General features: G+C 43.1%; 1 protein-coding gene across 1 annotated transcript; it reads right to left on the bottom strand.

Annotated features, from left to right (window-relative positions):
- Positions 1-2,221: 2,221 nt before the first annotated feature.
- Positions 2,222-7,993, bottom strand: LOC112876652 (CSC1-like protein At1g32090). The gene is made up of 11 exons (XM_025940807.1): positions 7,680-7,993; positions 5,801-5,953; positions 5,514-5,649; positions 5,191-5,292; positions 4,919-5,038; positions 4,712-4,792; positions 4,178-4,518; positions 3,829-4,074; positions 3,307-3,631; positions 2,968-3,201; positions 2,222-2,861 (listed from the first exon to the last, which is right to left on the bottom strand). The coding sequence occupies exons 1-11, from the start codon at positions 7,991-7,993 to the stop codon at positions 2,469-2,471; spliced, it is 2,445 nt and encodes an 814-aa protein (XP_025796592.1). The 3' UTR covers positions 2,222-2,468.
- Between the last annotated feature and the right edge of the window lie 11,052 nt (positions 7,994-19,045).

Here is a 19,045-nt window from a genome sequence, read left to right as displayed (position 1 = left end):
GTCTAATTAGTAATTACAGGAAAAAAAATAAAAAAGAAAGACACCACCTTATCATGGACCAGAAATGAAGGGTGTGAAGAAAGTACAAAATCGACCCAATGCAACCAGATTAAATTTTAACCCATCTCCTCTATCCTCCCTAGATCCAGGTTCTGAATCCCTTGGTTCCCGCTAAATACCATTAGTGACATTCATCCTTGAAGACCTGTAGGATTCTCTGGATGCTAGGTGGTTTCCCAACAAATACGCAGTCGTTACGGTGTTTCCAAACAGTCCAAGTACCAAGAATAATCAAGAAATTAATTAAATCCCTTCTTATGCTGGTTTTTTGAACCTTCCTTGAAGCCTTGTGCCACCAGCGCACGAATGATATTTCCCTACAGTTGAGCACCGCGCTGCCCAAATTCAGAGGCCATAGGATACCATGCTAGAATTGCCTAGGGAGTACACATGTGGTGAGGATGCGATGTGGTGTCTCTTCTTCCTTATCACAGAGAGGACACTGCTCCTGATGGGGTGGTCCTCTTTTTTTTTTCTTCTTCAGTCGATCAGCTGTCAAGCAACCATTGAGGATTGCCGACCATAAGAAAATTTTGCATTTGCCAGGCGCCCAAGATTTTCATAAACATTTCCAAGGTTCAAAAAAGGCTGGGCCGACAAAGAAGGCTCTGTAGGCTGATTTGGTAGAGAATTGGCCTTATTGAGACCTCCAACAGTCCAATGGTGCTGATCCTTCACGTGGTTCCGTCCTATCTGTACTGTAATTGAAATTATTCCAACAGTCCAGCCATATTGAGACCACCTCTTATATCAGCCACCAAAGCATGATTTTGCAAGGCCTGAGCCACTGTCCTCATCTTTGGATTCTAGTGTTTGGCATGTCGTCTTTATTACTATCTCCTTGTCCTCGTCAGTCCGCTCCTAAAATCGGAGATAATACAGTCATCAGTAAAATACTTGCATAGAATATTTGGGCTGTCTGTTGTCGAAAACTATAGCGTTCTTGCTAAGCAATAAAGCCCAACATAGAACAGTTGCTCCAACATGATTTTATGATCTAATATTAAACCCAACCCTTAGATCCCAAACATGGAAAGGATCATCCATAATTTTTTTGGTGGTTCAATATAGAAAAACAATATGAATGGTTATGTCAAAGAAACCTAGCCATATTATAGTTAAAGAAAAGATGTTGAATTATTCATTAAAAAACAATATTGTTTATTTTCATGTCAATTATCTTCTTGCTAGTATCTCCTTTCTTTTTAGATACCACATAAAATTGTCTTTTATGGTAATCTCATTTGCTTAAATCTCTTTATTAGTTATTATTGTACCTTGTTTATTAAGTCTCTATACATAAATCATTTTAGGCTAGGATTCGTACATACTCCCTCTGTCCCATAAAAAGTGCAATCCTAATATTTGAAAAATAATCCCACAAAAAAGTGTACTTTTAGGAATTAGCTACAACTATCTGCCTAATTAAGTGGTTAGTTTTGATTTGCATGCTAAAATTAATTTTTGATCGTGATTTTAAGAAGTTTGGTCAGTTGCATGCTGCCAACAAATGAGGGTACGAAAGTATTTTCACACCACCACTAATATTTGTGAAAAAAAGTAGAATTGCACACTTCATGGGACGCAGGGAGTAGACCTTACCACGAAGCATCCTCTTTTGTGTTGCCCGCGGGTGAAAATGTTTTTTTTTCATTTGGATGGACATTTATGCCATTCTCTCAACTTGTTGGCCACTAAAGCTCTCCCTAAAATTTCCCAAAAAAGAAAGCTCTGCCTAAAAGACAAGTTTAGGAGTGTATTGATAAGAACTGATGCAACTATTGTTGTTTTTTTTATAGATTATATTGTACAGCGATGGATATTGTAGCTTTAAGGTTATAGTCTCCAAACTCGGATCCGTTGACCATCATGTAATAGCAAATTTTCAGCCTGAAGTATTCCTTGACCTCCATGAGCCCTGACCAGGGGTGTGAGTCCCTTCTTTTGTGCTTGGCCAATAGTTCGCTATTTGTTCTGTTTCTGCATATCTAGGTTCCCAACTCGCCTTGGTCGGCACCAACACAAGCAGGGGAGCAGAATGCATGCCCATGTCACGGGGAAGAAGATGGGCTGCTTTGCTGCTCACGCACCACACACCATTCCCATTCTTCTACTGCTCTCCATCAGCTAGAATCACAATTCAGCGGGAGACACACTCATAGAATTGAACATGCAACTCGAAAGCTGACTCCTCATCATTTTGGTGCAGGGAATCAATAATGTTCAGGGGGCCATGGCCACATCAGGGTCTTAGAGTCACTACCACACTACACACTCGCATGTACATTGAGCGATTCATCAATCATTAGCAATTCAGCATCCTTTAAGGGTAAGGCAACTAAGAGAAGCATGCACAGGGCGACCAGGAAAACCAAATCAAGTTAGAGACTACTGCTTTTCAGGATCATTCAGGGCTGGATGTCGTAGTGGTAGATGAAGTGTGGCGGAGATGGCGAGTCCGTGTCGCTCCTCACATGGATTCCCTCATGGTACTGGGTGCTCCGGCTCACATGGCTCTCGTGGTGGTAATGCGTCTCATGCGTGCTCCTGAAGTGACTCTCCTCGTGGTGGTACTGCGATGAGCTCCTCACATGAGTCTCCTCCTGATGGTCACGCTGCTGCTGCTGCTGCTGCTGCTGGGCTTTGTCGATCCTCACCTCCACCGTCTCCTGACTCTCCTCCTCCTTTGCTGGTTCCTCGAAAAGATGGAAGATGGGGTGCAGGTAAGCGTTCGCCAGGAAGGATTTCAGGTTAAGGTTAGGCTCTGACGCATGCTCCATGTTATCCTTCTCCATTGCTTCCTGAAAAATCAAAGCAGCATTCCAAACATAAGAAACGGTCAGAGGTGGCTTTCAGAGCCAGTATCTCGTAGCAGAGAGAAAGAATGTTGCTGCAAAACTGGCTCACCTCTAGAGGATACTTCCTGAAAGCAGGCTCAAACCGGCTCTTGCAGTACTTGTGGAACCATATCGTCAGCAGTGGCAGGAAGATGAGCAGAGGGGTGGAGTATGCAGCTTTCTTTGTGCTCATCAACCCAAACAGAGTTACATGAGAGATCAACAGGCTGGCTATTATCCGGGAATGCACCTGAGGCCAAAATGCAGCAGCGCTCTCATACTCCTGATTGTACACATTGATGATCTGAAACCAACAACAGACAAGAAGAGGAGAGAGTTATTGAGGTCAGTGACATTTGACATCACGGGCATGGCAAGGTGAAAATTGGCATCAATCAGAATATCTGACCTGGTGTCTATAGACGAGGAAAGCAAAGGCAAAGAAGATGATGATGAATGGCAGGAGAAGGGGGGTGACGACAGCGTATACAAGCCCGAGGAGGAAATACAGCTGCAGGGATGGAAGGTTTTCTCCAAGCCCAATGCTACCAGGATCCATCGCCCTCTCCCTGTCCCTCTCCGTTTTCACGATAAACATGTTTTTCAGATGGTATATCACCAGAGGCTTCACTCGAAGGATCTCGTTTGCAATACCAGCCCAGCCATCAACCATTATGTACGTCATGAAAAATGTGGCCTTCATTGGTATACCTACTCCAATTGTCCTTGGTATTCTGCAAAAAGAATATACCACATCACAGGTTATGACTATGCATTACAACGTAAACTCTTTACCACACAGCTTTGAGAAGTTAACAAGCAGAAGCATAGTGCAATTTACTTGCATTTGCATAAATTGAATAGCAAGAAAAAAAATAACTTTTAGGTTCATAAATAAGCAGGAAAAGAAAGAAAGTCTGAAGAGAATTACTGTGTAGGAGGCTGGTGGAGGAAATAGTATAGCTGTTCAAATGCTGTGCCAGCGATTATGCTTCCAAGAAATACATTCACCAGCATGAAATAGTAATATTTCGAAGCAGTCCTTCTTTCCAGCGATGATAAAGAGACATAGCCTTCAACTTTTGACATGATCATTAAAACTGTAGGGAGGATATAGAGAAAGATCTTCAGAGCAAGACCAGGAAGAAACCCCTGAAGGAAGGATTTTACCACATTTCTGCAAATCAAACAAGAAGCATGTGAAAAAAAAATCATGAAATTGGCTCACTAAGTCATTGGTACCAGGCAAGAGAAACAATGTACAGGGAAAGAAACCTTACACTTCTATTACTGGCTTCAGAAAGGGAGCAACTTTTTCAAGACCCTCAAGATTGGCAAGTGATTGCACAAATGTGATAGGTATCATGTAGAAAAACACCAAAGCAAAGACCGCGACGGATATCAGAAACCTGCGGATACTGAGAGAGAAAAATGGGATGGCAAGATTCTGCCAATAAACATCCCGCGGTTCAGGAGCCCAATCAGTCAGCCATTGGGTTGGGTTCTTCGACTGTTGTGTCTGTGCACACACAGCAGCGCCCCATCTCGAGTCAAACGTCACAAAAGAAACAGGCATGATAGCTTTTGGGTCATTGAGAACTTTCTGGCGCTCAGATGCCATCTGAAAATATCACAACAATAAACAGAGCGTTAAGATTGTACATGCAAGAAAATAAAGAGGACTTTCATGGCGACATGGTGTACAATACTACTAGTACAGTACTAGTAGCATCAGACCCAGAAGTCCAGTCCACAGATTTATAGAACTGTGTATCATTGATGACGAATCATATCATCAAGAATTGCAGACTCACCTTCCTCTCAAGCTCGCTGATTCTAGCCTGGTAGTAGTCGATTTGATCCACTTCCCTGCCACAGAAACCAAAGCATCCTGTCTGAAACACAGGAAAAATCAACATGCTCAGGGATTTCTTGCAAACAAAATACAGAATGAGCATGGTTGAAGAACTTGGTACATGAGCAAATGAAAGAAATTACAGAAGAAACATTAAAAAAATTACCCGTCTAGTTGGTCTTTTCTCAGGATGCCTTTCAAACTTCAGCTGATAGTAATCCAACCAGTTTTGAAGTCTCTCCTTTTTCTTCACAAGTTTAGCGTATCGATTTGCGTTGTAAACAGGCTGATCATGAAAAGCAAGGTTGCCTTTGTAATCACCACATTTCTCAACAACCATAATTTGTGATTGGTTGAAAACTGAGTAGAATTTACAAAATCCATTTCCTGACAAAATGCAAGGTGAATGAGACCTAAGTAAAGGAGAGGGCCATGTACCTGCTGACCAAGATAGTGGTCTGGATGATTTCTTCGGAAGAACTCGTCCACTGTTTCAGAAGTTGAATGGCTTGAGATGCGAGGAATGTTCCTAACAATCACCTGGAATTGCAAAAGACCATTAAATGCCACGGAACTACTAAGGATCTTGGTTCTCATCGTGAGTTTATTAAGTCATAGCACAACTGCAGTACATGTTCCGCTCTGCAAATCCACACTAGAGCATGTGTTCAACTACTCTTTTCCTAGTTATTTATAACAACTGCAGTGGAGCATGCTTCATATTTGTATATGGTTAGTATATACTTCATCAATGTACTTACAGTGAACTGGTCGGCGCGACGCTTCTGGGAAGCCAGAAAATGCAATCTCATGAATGCAACATTGCTGTATTCTTTGTACAGCATAAAGCACACCCAGAATGTGAACACATATGCCATCAGGAGATGAATAAAGAATCTGAAATAAATTGTAATGACAATGGTCAGATAATTTCAAAGAGTTACAACTTACAACCACGACACTGTAAGTATAGTAGGCTGTAGGCATGGAAAATGTTCTGAACTTTGTATAAGGAACGACTAACAATGTTAGTTCATAAGATTCTTACCTGTTTGATCCAGGGTTTACATTTGATATGGAAAGCTTATCAATATTACTGAAAACAACTTCTTTTCTTAGACCAAGTAATGTGCCACCCGATACATTGACTGGAATAAGAACCAGCAGTGCGAGAGCGGCAATGGGCAAAAATATCTTGAGGCTGCCAAGGAGACAAAAAGTTTGCGTTAGCATATTGGATTGAGACAACCTCTTTTTTCTGATACAAAGATAACACTTAAGTGACCTTAAACCCAGAGCTTGGATCCTTCTCTTGAAACACAAGTACAAATATTCCCCAGAATGAGAGGGAAAAGGGAGATAAGGCCGCAAGATTACAGCCTTTAAAACTAGGGTTGAAATTGCCCACACACATTTTGTGTAGATGCCAAGCATTGCCCATGTGTAAGGTTAAACACTTAGGCGTGAAGCAGAAGGCTCAGAATTAAATAATTGAAGAACATGTGCCAGGGCAGGTGTTGGAGTTATTCTCTGTTCACTCTTTACTACTAGTAGTAGAGACCCGACGATGACACCCGGTGAAATTAAATTTGGAGCATGCCATCTTTGGTCACAGTTGCACTCCGGAAAGGGAAACCTTTCGAGTGAATTTTCGTCCGAAGTTTTCCAATGTAGTACAAGAAAAGCATCTCCAGTTGTTAGAACCGGTCCCCACTGACTGAGTGAGAGCAAGAATCATCACTTGGTGCCTCTACAATCACAGGGACAAGGGCACAAAGTTTGCCCGGGCCCTTGAAGGCGAAAGCCTTGTTGGTCTGTAGTGGTCGAGCACTACCTAGCAATAGAATAGGGTAGACTAGAAGTTTGGCACTCCATTAACGAGTTAACCGTTCAACTAGGCCCTAGGAAACCAATAATGAAACCACAGAAGTTTGTGCCGTCCTGAAAGAAAGCCAGGAATCGTGCGGATCAAATGAAGATTATTTGACGACACCATTTTCAACGCCACGATCGAGTGGGATAACAGCACAGCCGAAACGTGCTAAGGACAACATTATCACCAACTCTTTGTCATCAAACACAAGCAATTCCCTATTAGAAAAACATAAGTAGTTCTCTCACATGGATAAGCAATGAATGACGGAATATTTTTACCCCCTCTTGATCTCTTCTGAGATAAAGCATTATGCATGGAAGTGACAAGTATATCGTGCTATTACTCAAAACATCAATCGCAATAATGATCAAAGGAAAAAAATCCGAATTAGAAGGGTACGTTAATCTTTTTTGGAAGGTAAAAGATCCCGTTCTTTTTGGAAGGAGGAAAAGATCTTGCGATTCTTTTTGGAAGGCGAAAAGGTGCCGGTTTTCTTTGTTCGAGCAGGCAATCTCCAGAGCAACCTAAAGACGGCGTCTTCTTTCTTTGCTGCGAGACGATGGAACGAGCACAAGCGCGGCCAAAAGGTTTGCATTGTTAAACAAACATGGAACGCAGCAAGTTGGTGGAAGGAATGCAGTATCCATACGCAAACCCGCATATGCATCCAGCCAGGCAGAGGCAAGCAGAGTTGGCAAGGCAGGGAAATCCCGAAACCGTCGTGGGGAGAAACCGAAAAGGCCTTGACGGCGCCGTTTGCAGGAATTCAGCAAAAAAAAGAAAGAAAGAGAGAAAGGATAAAGGAAAATTCGCTGGCTACTTATGAAAACGGGGGGGAGTGTGAAGAAAAAACACGCATTTTTACTGTCAATCACTCTTTTACTACTTGAAAGTGAAATGATTGCATCTATCTGTACAAACAAGAAAAGGTTGCGCCTCTAACGAACCAAAAGTCCGATAGTGACTAGTAGTATGAGCAAGCAGAATTGCAGTTCTTGACGCTGCAATCTAGGAACTGGGGGAAGAACCGAGGGGTTGTTAAGCGGCGTACCCGAGCGTGTAGATGCGTAGGTAGACGGCTGAGTCGAGGCCGGCGTGCGCGACGAGCTCGTTCTCGGTCATGCGGAGCGCGCCGGGCACCCAGCTGAGGAAGGTGATGTAGGTGCAGACGTTGAGGTTGACGAAGCGGCGGACGGCAGAGCGCGCGGAGTGGTCGTGCTGGCGCTTGCCGGCGAGGTAGAGCTTGGGGAAGTAGACGCGGTCGTTGACGGGCTGGATGCGGAGGACGGCGAAGAGGATGAGGAAGACGAAGGCGCCGAGGATGTTGATAAAGGCGGAGACGCCCAGGTCCTCGAGCGTCGCCATTCCGCCCCCGCGGCGCTATCCGCCACCTGCTGCTGCTGCTGCTGCTGCTGCTTGGGAGGAGAGAAGAGAGGAGGCCGGGAGGGAAGGGAACTCTTGGGAGACGGATCGGTGGGTGGGTTGGCGAGAGCGAGGGAATTGAAGGAAGGGATGGTAATCAGAGCGCAGGAGCCCCGCGTGCGCGGCGACGGAGTGGGAGCCGAAGCGCGGCGCGGGTAGCGAGCGGAGCAGAGGGCAGAGCACGCGGGGGGCGCGGCGGCGCTGGCTGGCGTCGCGTGGTGCTGGCCAGTTGGTTACACCCGGTTTTGTTGGCTTGCTGGCTTCCCATGGTCCTGCCTGTGGCCGTGCGTTGCACGGACGCGGACTGGCTTGGACGGACGCGGATGCATCGTGGTCGTGCTCGTCCAGGTCGTCCTGCTCTGAGTCTCTGATCTTCACCCGGACAGTCAAAAGTGCAGGGACAAGGCGACCGAGAGCAACGCACTGCTGAGGTAGTACTGAACCAGAGTCTCAGCACCGGCCGGCAGGCTTTCTCACCTGCCGCGACCCGGCGACTCGACCCGGCCCCTTGCGTTTCGGTGCCTGTCTCTCAGCTGAATTTGCGAATGGATGTTGGGATGGCACAGGAATAACTTTTGGAACCTTCCCGTGTCATCAAAAAGAGAGAGAGAAAAACTCCAGGAACTTTCCACCTACTGGCCCACATGCGTCGGCATCACATGCCCCCGTCCGCCCTTCGCAATCCCAGGCTCCCAGCGTCTCTCCGAAGAAAACAACAGCAGCCCAGCCAGCCCAGGTTATCTGTGAACGAACGATCACGGGCGGGGCGCGGCCGGTCATCACGCGGCTGGCTGAGTGCCTGACCATGGAAGGAAGAAATGATTGGCAGGATGAAGACGACGAGGAGGAGGAGTAGGAGGAATCACACCACATGCCCGTGAGCGCTAGCGCCGCGTTGCATTTGCATTGCGTACGCGACACCAGCGAGCGACGCAGCAGCGTCAAACACATGAGCCGCGGGCATAGCATTGCGCCATTGCCTTTCCGCCGAGAGATGCCGCATTGCCCGCATGGCGGTTAGGCACGCACGGCGCCTGTCGTTGCCGAGGCCATGTGCTCCCACCGGCTTCAGTTAACTGTGCTGTACACCACGCAGCCCAGCCAGGCCGCCGCGCTTCGCTGCTGTGCGAAAAGGCACCGGCACGGCCCCGCCACACACAGAGCAGTAGGACTCTTTGACCACGGGACGGACAATGATGCCGTCACTTACCAACCAAATAATTAACGTTTGAATTTTAGGATCGCCGTCTGGCAACTTAAATCTGACCATTTTCTTATAAGACGACTTATCCTAATATTATTCCACAGCATTGTTATATGCAAATATCATTCCACCTCGGCTACCCCACCAATTTTTTTCCTTTATTTTCAACATCCATGGATATATGCTTTCTCATACAGAGCACCCAAATGGCACTAGCTACGTAGCTAGTTGAGATGGAGGTGAGAGAGAAAAAGAAACACTATTCTATACTCTATCTTCTTTAAATACACAATTAGCGCCACCTGTTCACCTCTTATTTTCTTGTGCTGCGAGAAATAGACTGGTGATCGCTAGCCAGCACTCTCTCACTTCCTTTTCCCTCTCCACATAGGATAGAGAATTATATCAGCTAGCTACGTCTCTGCCTGTTGGACGTGCCATTACAAGCCTCAATGGCATGGACATCTCAGATTATTATTAGTGTATCCTTTACCGCCCGCTGAGGGTATATGATCCTCGTCCTAGTTACCTTTCTTAGGGTGTGTTTGGTTGGGCTTTACAATCTGCTTTTACTTTTGCAAAAACCAAAAGCCAATCAAAGAGTTTAAACTTCTAGGTGCTTTTGCCAAAAACATCTTTCACCATAGTACAGATGCAAAAGCACATTTCCCCCTACTTTCAGTAGCTTTTGGGTTAAAAAATTACACACCTACCACTGGTTATGAAAAAACGGTTCGTTCTAATCTCCCCATTCCGTCTCCCGCCCCCCGTCCCCACCCCGCCTTATCCCACCCCGCCTCCCGTCCCCATCCCGCCCGCCGCCCCGCCTCCCGCCCCGCCCCGCCCGCCGCCGCCCCGCCCTGCCTCATCCGTCGCCGCCACGTGAGTATTTTACACAAATCCGTGATTAAGAGTTTTCTAGTATTCTTATGGCCAATCTTATCGGTTGTGTGGCTGTGAAATTAAGAGTTTAGGTATGATATCATATCTGAACAAGTATTTGAGCAAGTATATTTTATCTATATCAATTCCAACTTAATCATGCTGCATGCAAATTGATTGGAAAATTTTTGTTTGGCTCAAGAATGAGTGACAAGGCAGATTGGGGTGATGTTTTTTGAGACATTTGTACGATGCATGCAAACAAGAGATAGAAGTGGGAATAGGCTATTGGGAATTTTCACTACTACCGGTTGGAAGAATCTTGTATTCAAGTTTGCAGAAAAATCTGGTGATAAACGTACCAAAAAATAATTGAAGAACAAGATAGATGCTTTGAAAAATGATTATACATTTTTTATGGAGTTCAAGAATCTTGAAACTAGACTTAGATGGGATGAGACTAAACAAACTGTGGACTGCTCGGATGAATGGTGGGATGAACACCTTGCTGTAAGTGGAATAATCTGACTTTGGTATTTTTCCACTAATATTTGTTATATAACTAATATTTGTTATATAATGTGCCTTGCTGATTTTATTTTTATTTAATTTCAGACGTGTAACAATAAAAAGAAAGAAATCAAATGCCCTCATTTGAAGTTCCGGAAACAAGGTGCTGCAGAGAAGATCTCCACAAGTGTTGAAGCATCATCCGCTTCTCCAACCAACCATGTTCCTACCATAGCAATGACGATGAAGATGGTGAAAAAATGTGGGGTGGAAGAACGAAGTGCTCTAATGTATACAACCACCTCACTTATTGTGAAGCTAGATTTTAGGGAGGTTTGTAATTCTCTAGAAACAATTGATGGAAAGCTCGATTTGATTAAGAGGGAGCATGATGGATGCCAGTGATTTTTTGTTTTCATGTTTTAATATTTTCATGTTCTGAACCATTTTATTGTATCAAGATTATGTACCATTATCATGATTAAAAGATTTGAACCAAAAATGTTGTTGTTCTTCTATAGATGGATGCAAAAATAGCAGATGTCGCCAAAGAAGGGCAAAAGGGATTGTTGATGCTAGCTGAACTAGCCCAATATGCTGCTATTATAGGAGAAATAGGGGAGTTGTACAATGAACGGTATTTGCACAAAGGTGATTATAGGGAAACGACAGAAACTAGAATTCAATAGGTGATGAGGTGCATGGGTCGTCCAAGGTATTTTTATAAGATGTTTATGGCACTTCATGACTTGCCAGTCTCTACCAACGTATTGACCTCTACCAACGATGTTTCATCCATTGAATCACTGGTGATGTTCTTGTGGATTGTCGGAGGACCACAATCATTTTCACAAGCTGAAAATTATTTCACTCGGTCACTTTGGACAATTCATATAAGGTTTCATAAAGTGTTGAAGTGTATGTGTAAGTTAGATAAAAATAATATTGTCCGAGAGATCCTACTTTTTCTACGGACCATGCAAGGTTGAGAAAGTGTCTTTTTTTGCTATACTTCAAAAGTGCAATTGGAGCAATAGATGGTTCACATATGAAAGTGGTTATGCCAGTGGACGAAGTGGTTAACCACACATGTCGTCACGGATATACATCTCAGAATGTGCTAGCAATTTGTGACTTTGACATGAGGTTTACCTTTGTTGTTGCTGGTTGGCCAGGTGCTGCGCATGACACGCGTATCCTCAATCAGGCATTGGCAAATTTTCCTTCATTTTCTGTGCCTCCTAAAAGTATGCATGGTACATCATTTCCTTCATTTTACGTTAGTTGTACTTATATTATTTATTTTGCCTCACTCGCTTACTTTTATAGAAAAATATTATCTCGTAGATTCAGATTATCCAAACCAAATAGGGTATCTTGCACCTTACAAAGGAAGCACATATCACATACCCGAATTTCGGTATCGTACAGGCCCTCCTTAAGGAAATTATGAGGTGTTCAATTTCTTGCATTCGTCCCTTGGAAATATGATTGAAAGGTCTTTTAGAGTCTTGAAGCAGAAGTGGCGTATTTTGAAGAGCGTGCCAAGTTTCTCATCTCGTACTCAGAAGCATATAATCATGGCTGGTTTTACTTTGCATAATTTTATTCGTGATAGCAATTTGCGTGATAAGGAGTAGTACTTGAGAGATGTGATGCTGATGAGTCGTACTTAGTACCATCTATAAGTGGCACGGCACAAACATAAGAAGATGGAAGTAAAGATGTAGAGAATGAGGATACCATGACTACCATTCGTGATAAGATCGCTGATGATTTAGTTAGTGCGAGAGAAGAATAGTTATGTTGACATATATCATAATTTTATGAGACATTTATCTTGTGTAATTGCTACAGTTCTATTTATGTGGACCATATGGATGAAAAACTTAGAAAGTTTAATGTTTTTCTTTCCAAAAGATACATTTACGTGCGAAATAGTGAACATATTAGATTTGTACGAGTATTTTGGTATATGGACAGTCCCACAAACTTTCAAGAGTATTACAGGTATTTCACCCATAACACACAGTTTCCCACAGCTCACAGCTGCTCTAACCAAACGATCTTCTGCTTTTCCCACAGCAGCTTCTTCACAGCAGATTTTTCACAGCCCACATCTCACATCAGCTTTTTCACAGCCCACATCTCACAGCAGCTTTTTAAAAAGTCACAGCCCAACTTAGGGTGTGTTTGGATCTCTTCTACAACCACCTTTGCTACAGCTCGCCATGCCACGAGTTCAATGAGCCACACCTGCAAAACCTGTTGTTTGGTTCCTAGGCTTCGGCAGCCACAGCCTTCCACGTTTATTTTCTCGCCCCAACTTAGGCGCCACATTTGCTCTAACCCTATATATTCTAACAGTGTGGAACGACGATAGACGGTCATAAATGCAGGTGGTATTTGCAACTAAAGGTCACCTGCATGTAACTAGCAATTCCATGTATAATTATCATGGGTATAATTGTCAAATACATCCTGAACTTTGCTTCAAGGGTAGACAATCAAATAGCCCACTTAAGTCCCTCAAGTTTCCATTTTGGATTTTTGACCAAAATGGTTCCTAAGCTGACTTGGCATACCATGTGCTCTTGCCATGTCAGCAACGGCATCATTTAAATATGTTAGCTTGATAAAATGGTAGATTTTTCCCCTTTGGTTCACCATACCTATTATAATGATTGTGTACTAGGTAGTATTTATTATTAGGTATAAGATTTTGTGGTGACTCATTAACATAAGTGATGTAGCATTGGTCCGATATTCCGATAGGTATAGTAAATTCGATTGGTGGAGTCACGACGTTGGTGATCCGGGCTTCTAATCAATCACAGTTCGAACCCCTGCAACTGTTACATCGCTGCTCCGTTGGTTATTAACCAACCACAACTTGATTGATCTCGCCAAGTAGGCTATTCCTGCAAGCGAATCGAAGAACACAAGCAAGAAAGTATAAGCACGCAATCTGAAATTGCAGATGTGTATGAAGCAAAGACAAGTATGGAGTTCAAACTCTGATTGCAAAAGGACTAATTGCCACAGTGGTGAAGAACAAGAATGGGACCTTTGATTCACAGCAAAAGGACTCGACGTCACAGTTACAATGAAGATGTCTATTTCTCAATAGAAAACTAGAACTAAACAAAACCCATACCCTAATGTGGCGGTTGCTACTGAGTTTATACCGAAGGGGGGATTTCGTAGGGTTGAGGGCGACTAGGTTGGGGCGTCCTCAACCTGGGCTTAAGGCCCGATATGATACAAGGCCAACTTGGCCCAAAATAGGTGATGCAACACCTTGTCGTGGTCACATAGAATGATCCACGAATCTTCTGGAGCTTGGACCAGAATCAAAAGAAAGCTTTCATCATCTTCTTTCCAACTCATCAAAGAACGTCTCATTTCGACATCGCATGAAGGAGATATCGGCGTTTCCGTTCAGGGTTCAAGGTGGTCGGTTGAGTCCGAACCGCATGTGAAGATAATTGGTGACGACTTCTAACTCGTAGAAGACCAAATCTCGGGTGTACCTAGCATGGTGATGTCCTCATCACCCTCCTCTTCTTGAATTGGAGTCGTCCTCGACTCCATCCCACCATCAAACTCCTGCAAACGGTTAGTGACAGCAGCATGCAGTTTGCTAGACATAGGAATAAGATCATGTGAAAACGAAACATGTTTGTAAAGCATGGTACGGCATGGTGCTACATTAACATAATTTTTAGCATTAAGTGATGTCTTAGTAAGTAAAACACCTCCTTTCAACTTAATCTCTTGAAATGTAGCAACATGTGGGTCTAAAGCATAGGTGTTAAAGGAATTAAAATAATTTTCTTGCCCTTATGCATCAAAGTATATATATATATATATTAGTTCTACCATGGTATAAAGTAGCAATATCATATTCCTATGGACGACCTAATGAAAGGGAACATGTTTGCATAGGTACAACATCAAAATCAGCATAATCATAATATGAACCAATGAAAAAGTGTATTCTTGCTGATCGAGTTACCTTTGACTTACCACTATTGTTAAACCATTCGAGATGATAAGGTTTGGGATGAGCACGTGTGGTCAAGCTAAGCTTCTCGATCAAATCCAAACTAACCAAGTTATTGCAACTCCCGCTATCAATTATTATACGAACACGGTAATCCTTAACAACGAGGAATATGTTGAATAAATTATAGCGTTGTAGTTTCTCCGGCTCGTGCTCAAGCTGTGTACTCAACACACGCTGCACAAGAATAGATTTGTTGCCCGCAACAGCAGTCATAGTATCGATGATTTTCTTCGCTCTCCGAATATGCAACATGGTTAGTAGCAAGAGCCAAATCATCTTCAATATCACTAGCACTTACATATCCTCCATCATTCATAGCAATGAATGCACGATGACTCGGGCAATCCTTCATGATATGTCCCATGCCCTTGCAGCGGTGGCACATGATGTTGGTGGAGCAGCTCGATGAAGCACAAGTAGAAACAATCTTCTTTTGTGGTTGGGACTGCATAGAAGATATATTACTTACCTTGAAAGTAGGTGTAGTAGCCGGTGGTGTTGCTGGTGGCTTAGCAACAGGTGTCTTGGCTTGTCGAGGTCGAAACGCTGCGGAAAAGATCTTTCAGGGTTGGACCTAAAATTCTGCTTTTGTCGTCATCCCTGTACTTCTCTTTCAGCATTAAGAGCAAGATGATATAATTGGGCTGAACCTGATCCATTCTTTATAATCGAGGATATCCTATATATCACGATGCAAATGATAAAAAAATCTAGCACAAGTATCCCGATCATCCTCATGTATATTACAACATGCTAAACCAATAATGAGCTCCTGATAATATTTCTCTACCCCTTTATCACCCTAATTTAAAGTTTGCAACTTCAAACTCAAATCATGTTGATAATAAAGAGACACATAAATCTCACTGTTTTAAAGCATTCTAAGTTTGAGGTATAGCACTGGTATTGTTATGAGCAGTGCAAAAATCATTCCACCAAAATCGAAGCAAAACTAGTAAACTCACTAGTAGCAAGTCTAACTCTATGCTCAGCAGCAACTAAATGAGAATTAAACTTTTGTTGAACAACAAGTTCCCAATCTAAATAAGCCTCAGGATCAGCAGTACCAGCAAAAAAAATCATGGTAAACTTTGTTTTAGTAGAAGGATCATTATTACACGATTATGATTACCTCCATACTATGACGATTACGCCAAACACGATCAACATCGCTTCCATAAGCATCAAGGTCGGCATCATCATCCTCTTCCTTCTCACTCTCCGGTGGTTGATGTCAAGGCCATCATGGAGGGGGGCCATTGTTCAACATGTTCAATCCAGATGACAAAATTGTTAACAGTTTTCATCATCTACGCAAACTTCTCATTGATGTAGGTGCGCTGGTCATCAAGAAGCCTCGTAAGCTCATTCTTGGACACACATTCGTTGAAGTCCGAAGGGGACTCCACTCTTTTCCCTGATCCTCCTGATATGGTTAGAAGATAGCAAAAGATAACAGTAAGATATTATTCCTATCAATTAACAGCTATTGGGTGGCGGTGAAAGCGAAGTGCAATAGCTCAAGCAGCTTACCACCATCTTGCAAGTGTTCTTACCAAAGCCAATAGGGTGGTACAATGTGTTGTCAAGGTTGAGTGTAATAGTTGCAAGGCGAACCTATACTAACAGAAGTATATGTGTATCTTGGGAAAGCACAATATGACAACAAGGAATCAGCAATTATCGAAAGCAGATTAGCAAAGTTCAATAAGTATCCAAAGTACTAGTCACCGTTGCTGGCTAAGATATGTCTCTAGATGTAGCACAACAAGTTGGAACAAAAATTGATGGACAAAACTCAAAGAACAAGCAACCAACAATTGTTTTTATCTATTTCCCTAATTTTTCCTCCAGTCGTTGTTTTTATCTTTTTTATTTTTTCAACTATATTTTTATATTTTTCTCCAAACAGGGAAACACTGTATGGAAGCACAAAAAATTTCAACCTGAACAGAGTAAAGATTTGATCTATAAAAACTCAGGCACATTCTCTGAAAAATATGCAACAACTTTGGAGCTTGAGATCTCCCACTTAGAAAGCGAATTTTAGGATGCTATTTTGCTCCGACCAGATTCCTTGGGTCACGTGGGATGCAAAATTTAATTTCAGCTGATTTCAAAAAAATTCACCATGTTTCGTGTTCGTATGCAAAGCCTGTTTTAAGGAAGGGCCTCCGAATTAGAATTTTTGAGGTAAAAAACAAGGCAGAACGTGTCTGCATGGCTAGGCAAAGCGTCCCTATTCGCCAATGGAGAAACATGGCTGAGCAAAGCCTCTCAGCAAGTGAAACCTAGGGCAAAGCTTTCCTAGTGCAGGTATCGCCAGATGAAATAAGGAGGACTGCGATGCAAGGCGAAAAACACACAGCGGCTTGCGACCTATCTAGGGCTTGCGCAGCGAGAGTTCACACAAGGCGGCTAGAGGGGCAAGTCAAGTAACGTGAGGGCTCGACTTGTTGTTTGGGTAAAGGTGGATGGGATAACGGCGGAAACAAAAACAGCGATAGGAGATTGAACTACGACCACGAACACAGTAAACAGCAACAACAACTCGACCACGGATACAAACTCAACAAAATGAATATGAAACGAAAATTGCAAAGGCTAAAACAGGTGATAGGACAGCGGAAAGTGTAATTTTTTTAGCTTTTGTGGACTGTAGGTAATGAAAATAAGATGAATCTAAAGGGGAACATGAAGGTATACCTCACAGTTAACCTGAATCTTGATACCACTTGATGAGCACTGGCCCGATCTTCGGATAGGTATAGTAAATTCGATTGGTGGAGTCACGACGCTGGCGATCCAGGCTTCTAATCAGTCATGATTTGAACCCTAGCAACTGTTACACCGCTGCTTCGTTGGTTATCAACCAAGCACAACTTGATTGACCTCGCCAAGAAGGCTATTCCTACAAGCGAATTGAAGAACACAAGTAAGAAAGTATAAGCACGCAATCCGAAATTGCAGATGTGTATGAAGCAAAGACAAGTATGGGGTTCAAGCTCTGATCGCAAAAGGACTAATCACCACAGTGGTGAAGAACAAGAACGGGGCCCTGATTCACAGCAAAAGAACTTGACGTCACAATTATAATGAAGATGTATGTTTCTCAATGGAAAATTAGAACTAAACAAAATCCAAACCCTAATATGGCGGCTACTACTGAGTTTATACCTAAGGGGGAATGTGCTAGGGTTGAGGGTGACTAGGTGGGGGCATTCTCAACCCGGGCTTAAGGCCCTACATGATACAGGGCTAACTTGGCCCAAAATAGGTAACGCAGCACCTTATCATGGTCACATAGAATTATCCACGAATCTTCTAGAGCTCAGACCAGAAACAAAAGAAAGCTTTCATCATCTTCTTTCCAACACATCAAAGAATGCCTCGTTTCGACGTCGTATGAAGGAGATATCAGCATTTTCGTTCAGGGTGGTCGGCTGAATCCGAACCGGACATGAAGACCAAGTTGGTGACAACTTGTAACTCGTAGAAGACCAAATCTCGGGTGTATCCAACATGGTGATGTCCGCATCAATAAGTTTCTTGTGTAAGGAAAATATCCCTTAAGCTATTGTTTGTGATTTTGGTGATTGAATAACAACTTAACTATTGGGACTAATATATGTGTCAAGAATGAATATTTGTAGAGTTACACAAAGAAAACCTCCAAAGCCGGGACAATGAGAAAAATGAATTGGAAGTGTCCTGTGGATATTTATATTTTTGACTCATCAAATATGCTATTTTCTGGAGAGTCTTGTAGAGCTTTTCACAAGCTTTCCAAAGGGTCCAAGATCATCAAAATCGGAGTCCCGAGTAAAAAGTTATGATCAAAACAAGCATAGATTCCTCACCAACACAATTAACAGATTAATTCGGTCAGATATAAAAGTAGCATCGAATCAATCGGTGATCAACAACAGTTGGAGCATTGCTTTGATAGTATGAGTTGGTCAATGCCATGAAGACCTCACCGAATCAATCGGTGAGCCTGGGATGAAGGTAAATGGCTCTGGTTTGACAATATGATTCGGTCAATGCCATGAAGAGCTCACCGAATCAATTGGTGAGTCTGGGATGAAGGTAAATGTCTCTACTTTAACTGTATGATTCAGTCAAGCCAGGAAGCCATCACCGAATAAGTCGGTGATGTGCAGAGGGGCCCGCAAGTCAGCGGCCCAACGGCTAGCTGAGGTGGAGACCACCGATTGATTTGGTGGTACCCCTCCTGTGAGCACCGACTCCAGTCGGTGGTATGCAGAATGTTGCAATGAGTTTGCAACGGCTAGTTTCTTTGGTTCGGGCTATTTATACACCATGTCCC

The sequence above is a fragment of the Panicum hallii genome, chromosome 9, assembly GCF_002211085.1.
Source record: "Panicum hallii strain FIL2 chromosome 9, PHallii_v3.1, whole genome shotgun sequence".
Classification (NCBI taxonomy): Eukaryota; Viridiplantae; Streptophyta; class Magnoliopsida; order Poales; family Poaceae; genus Panicum; species Panicum hallii.
Note: the sequence above shows the minus strand (reverse complement) of the source record. Positions and strands in the feature narration are given on the sequence as shown.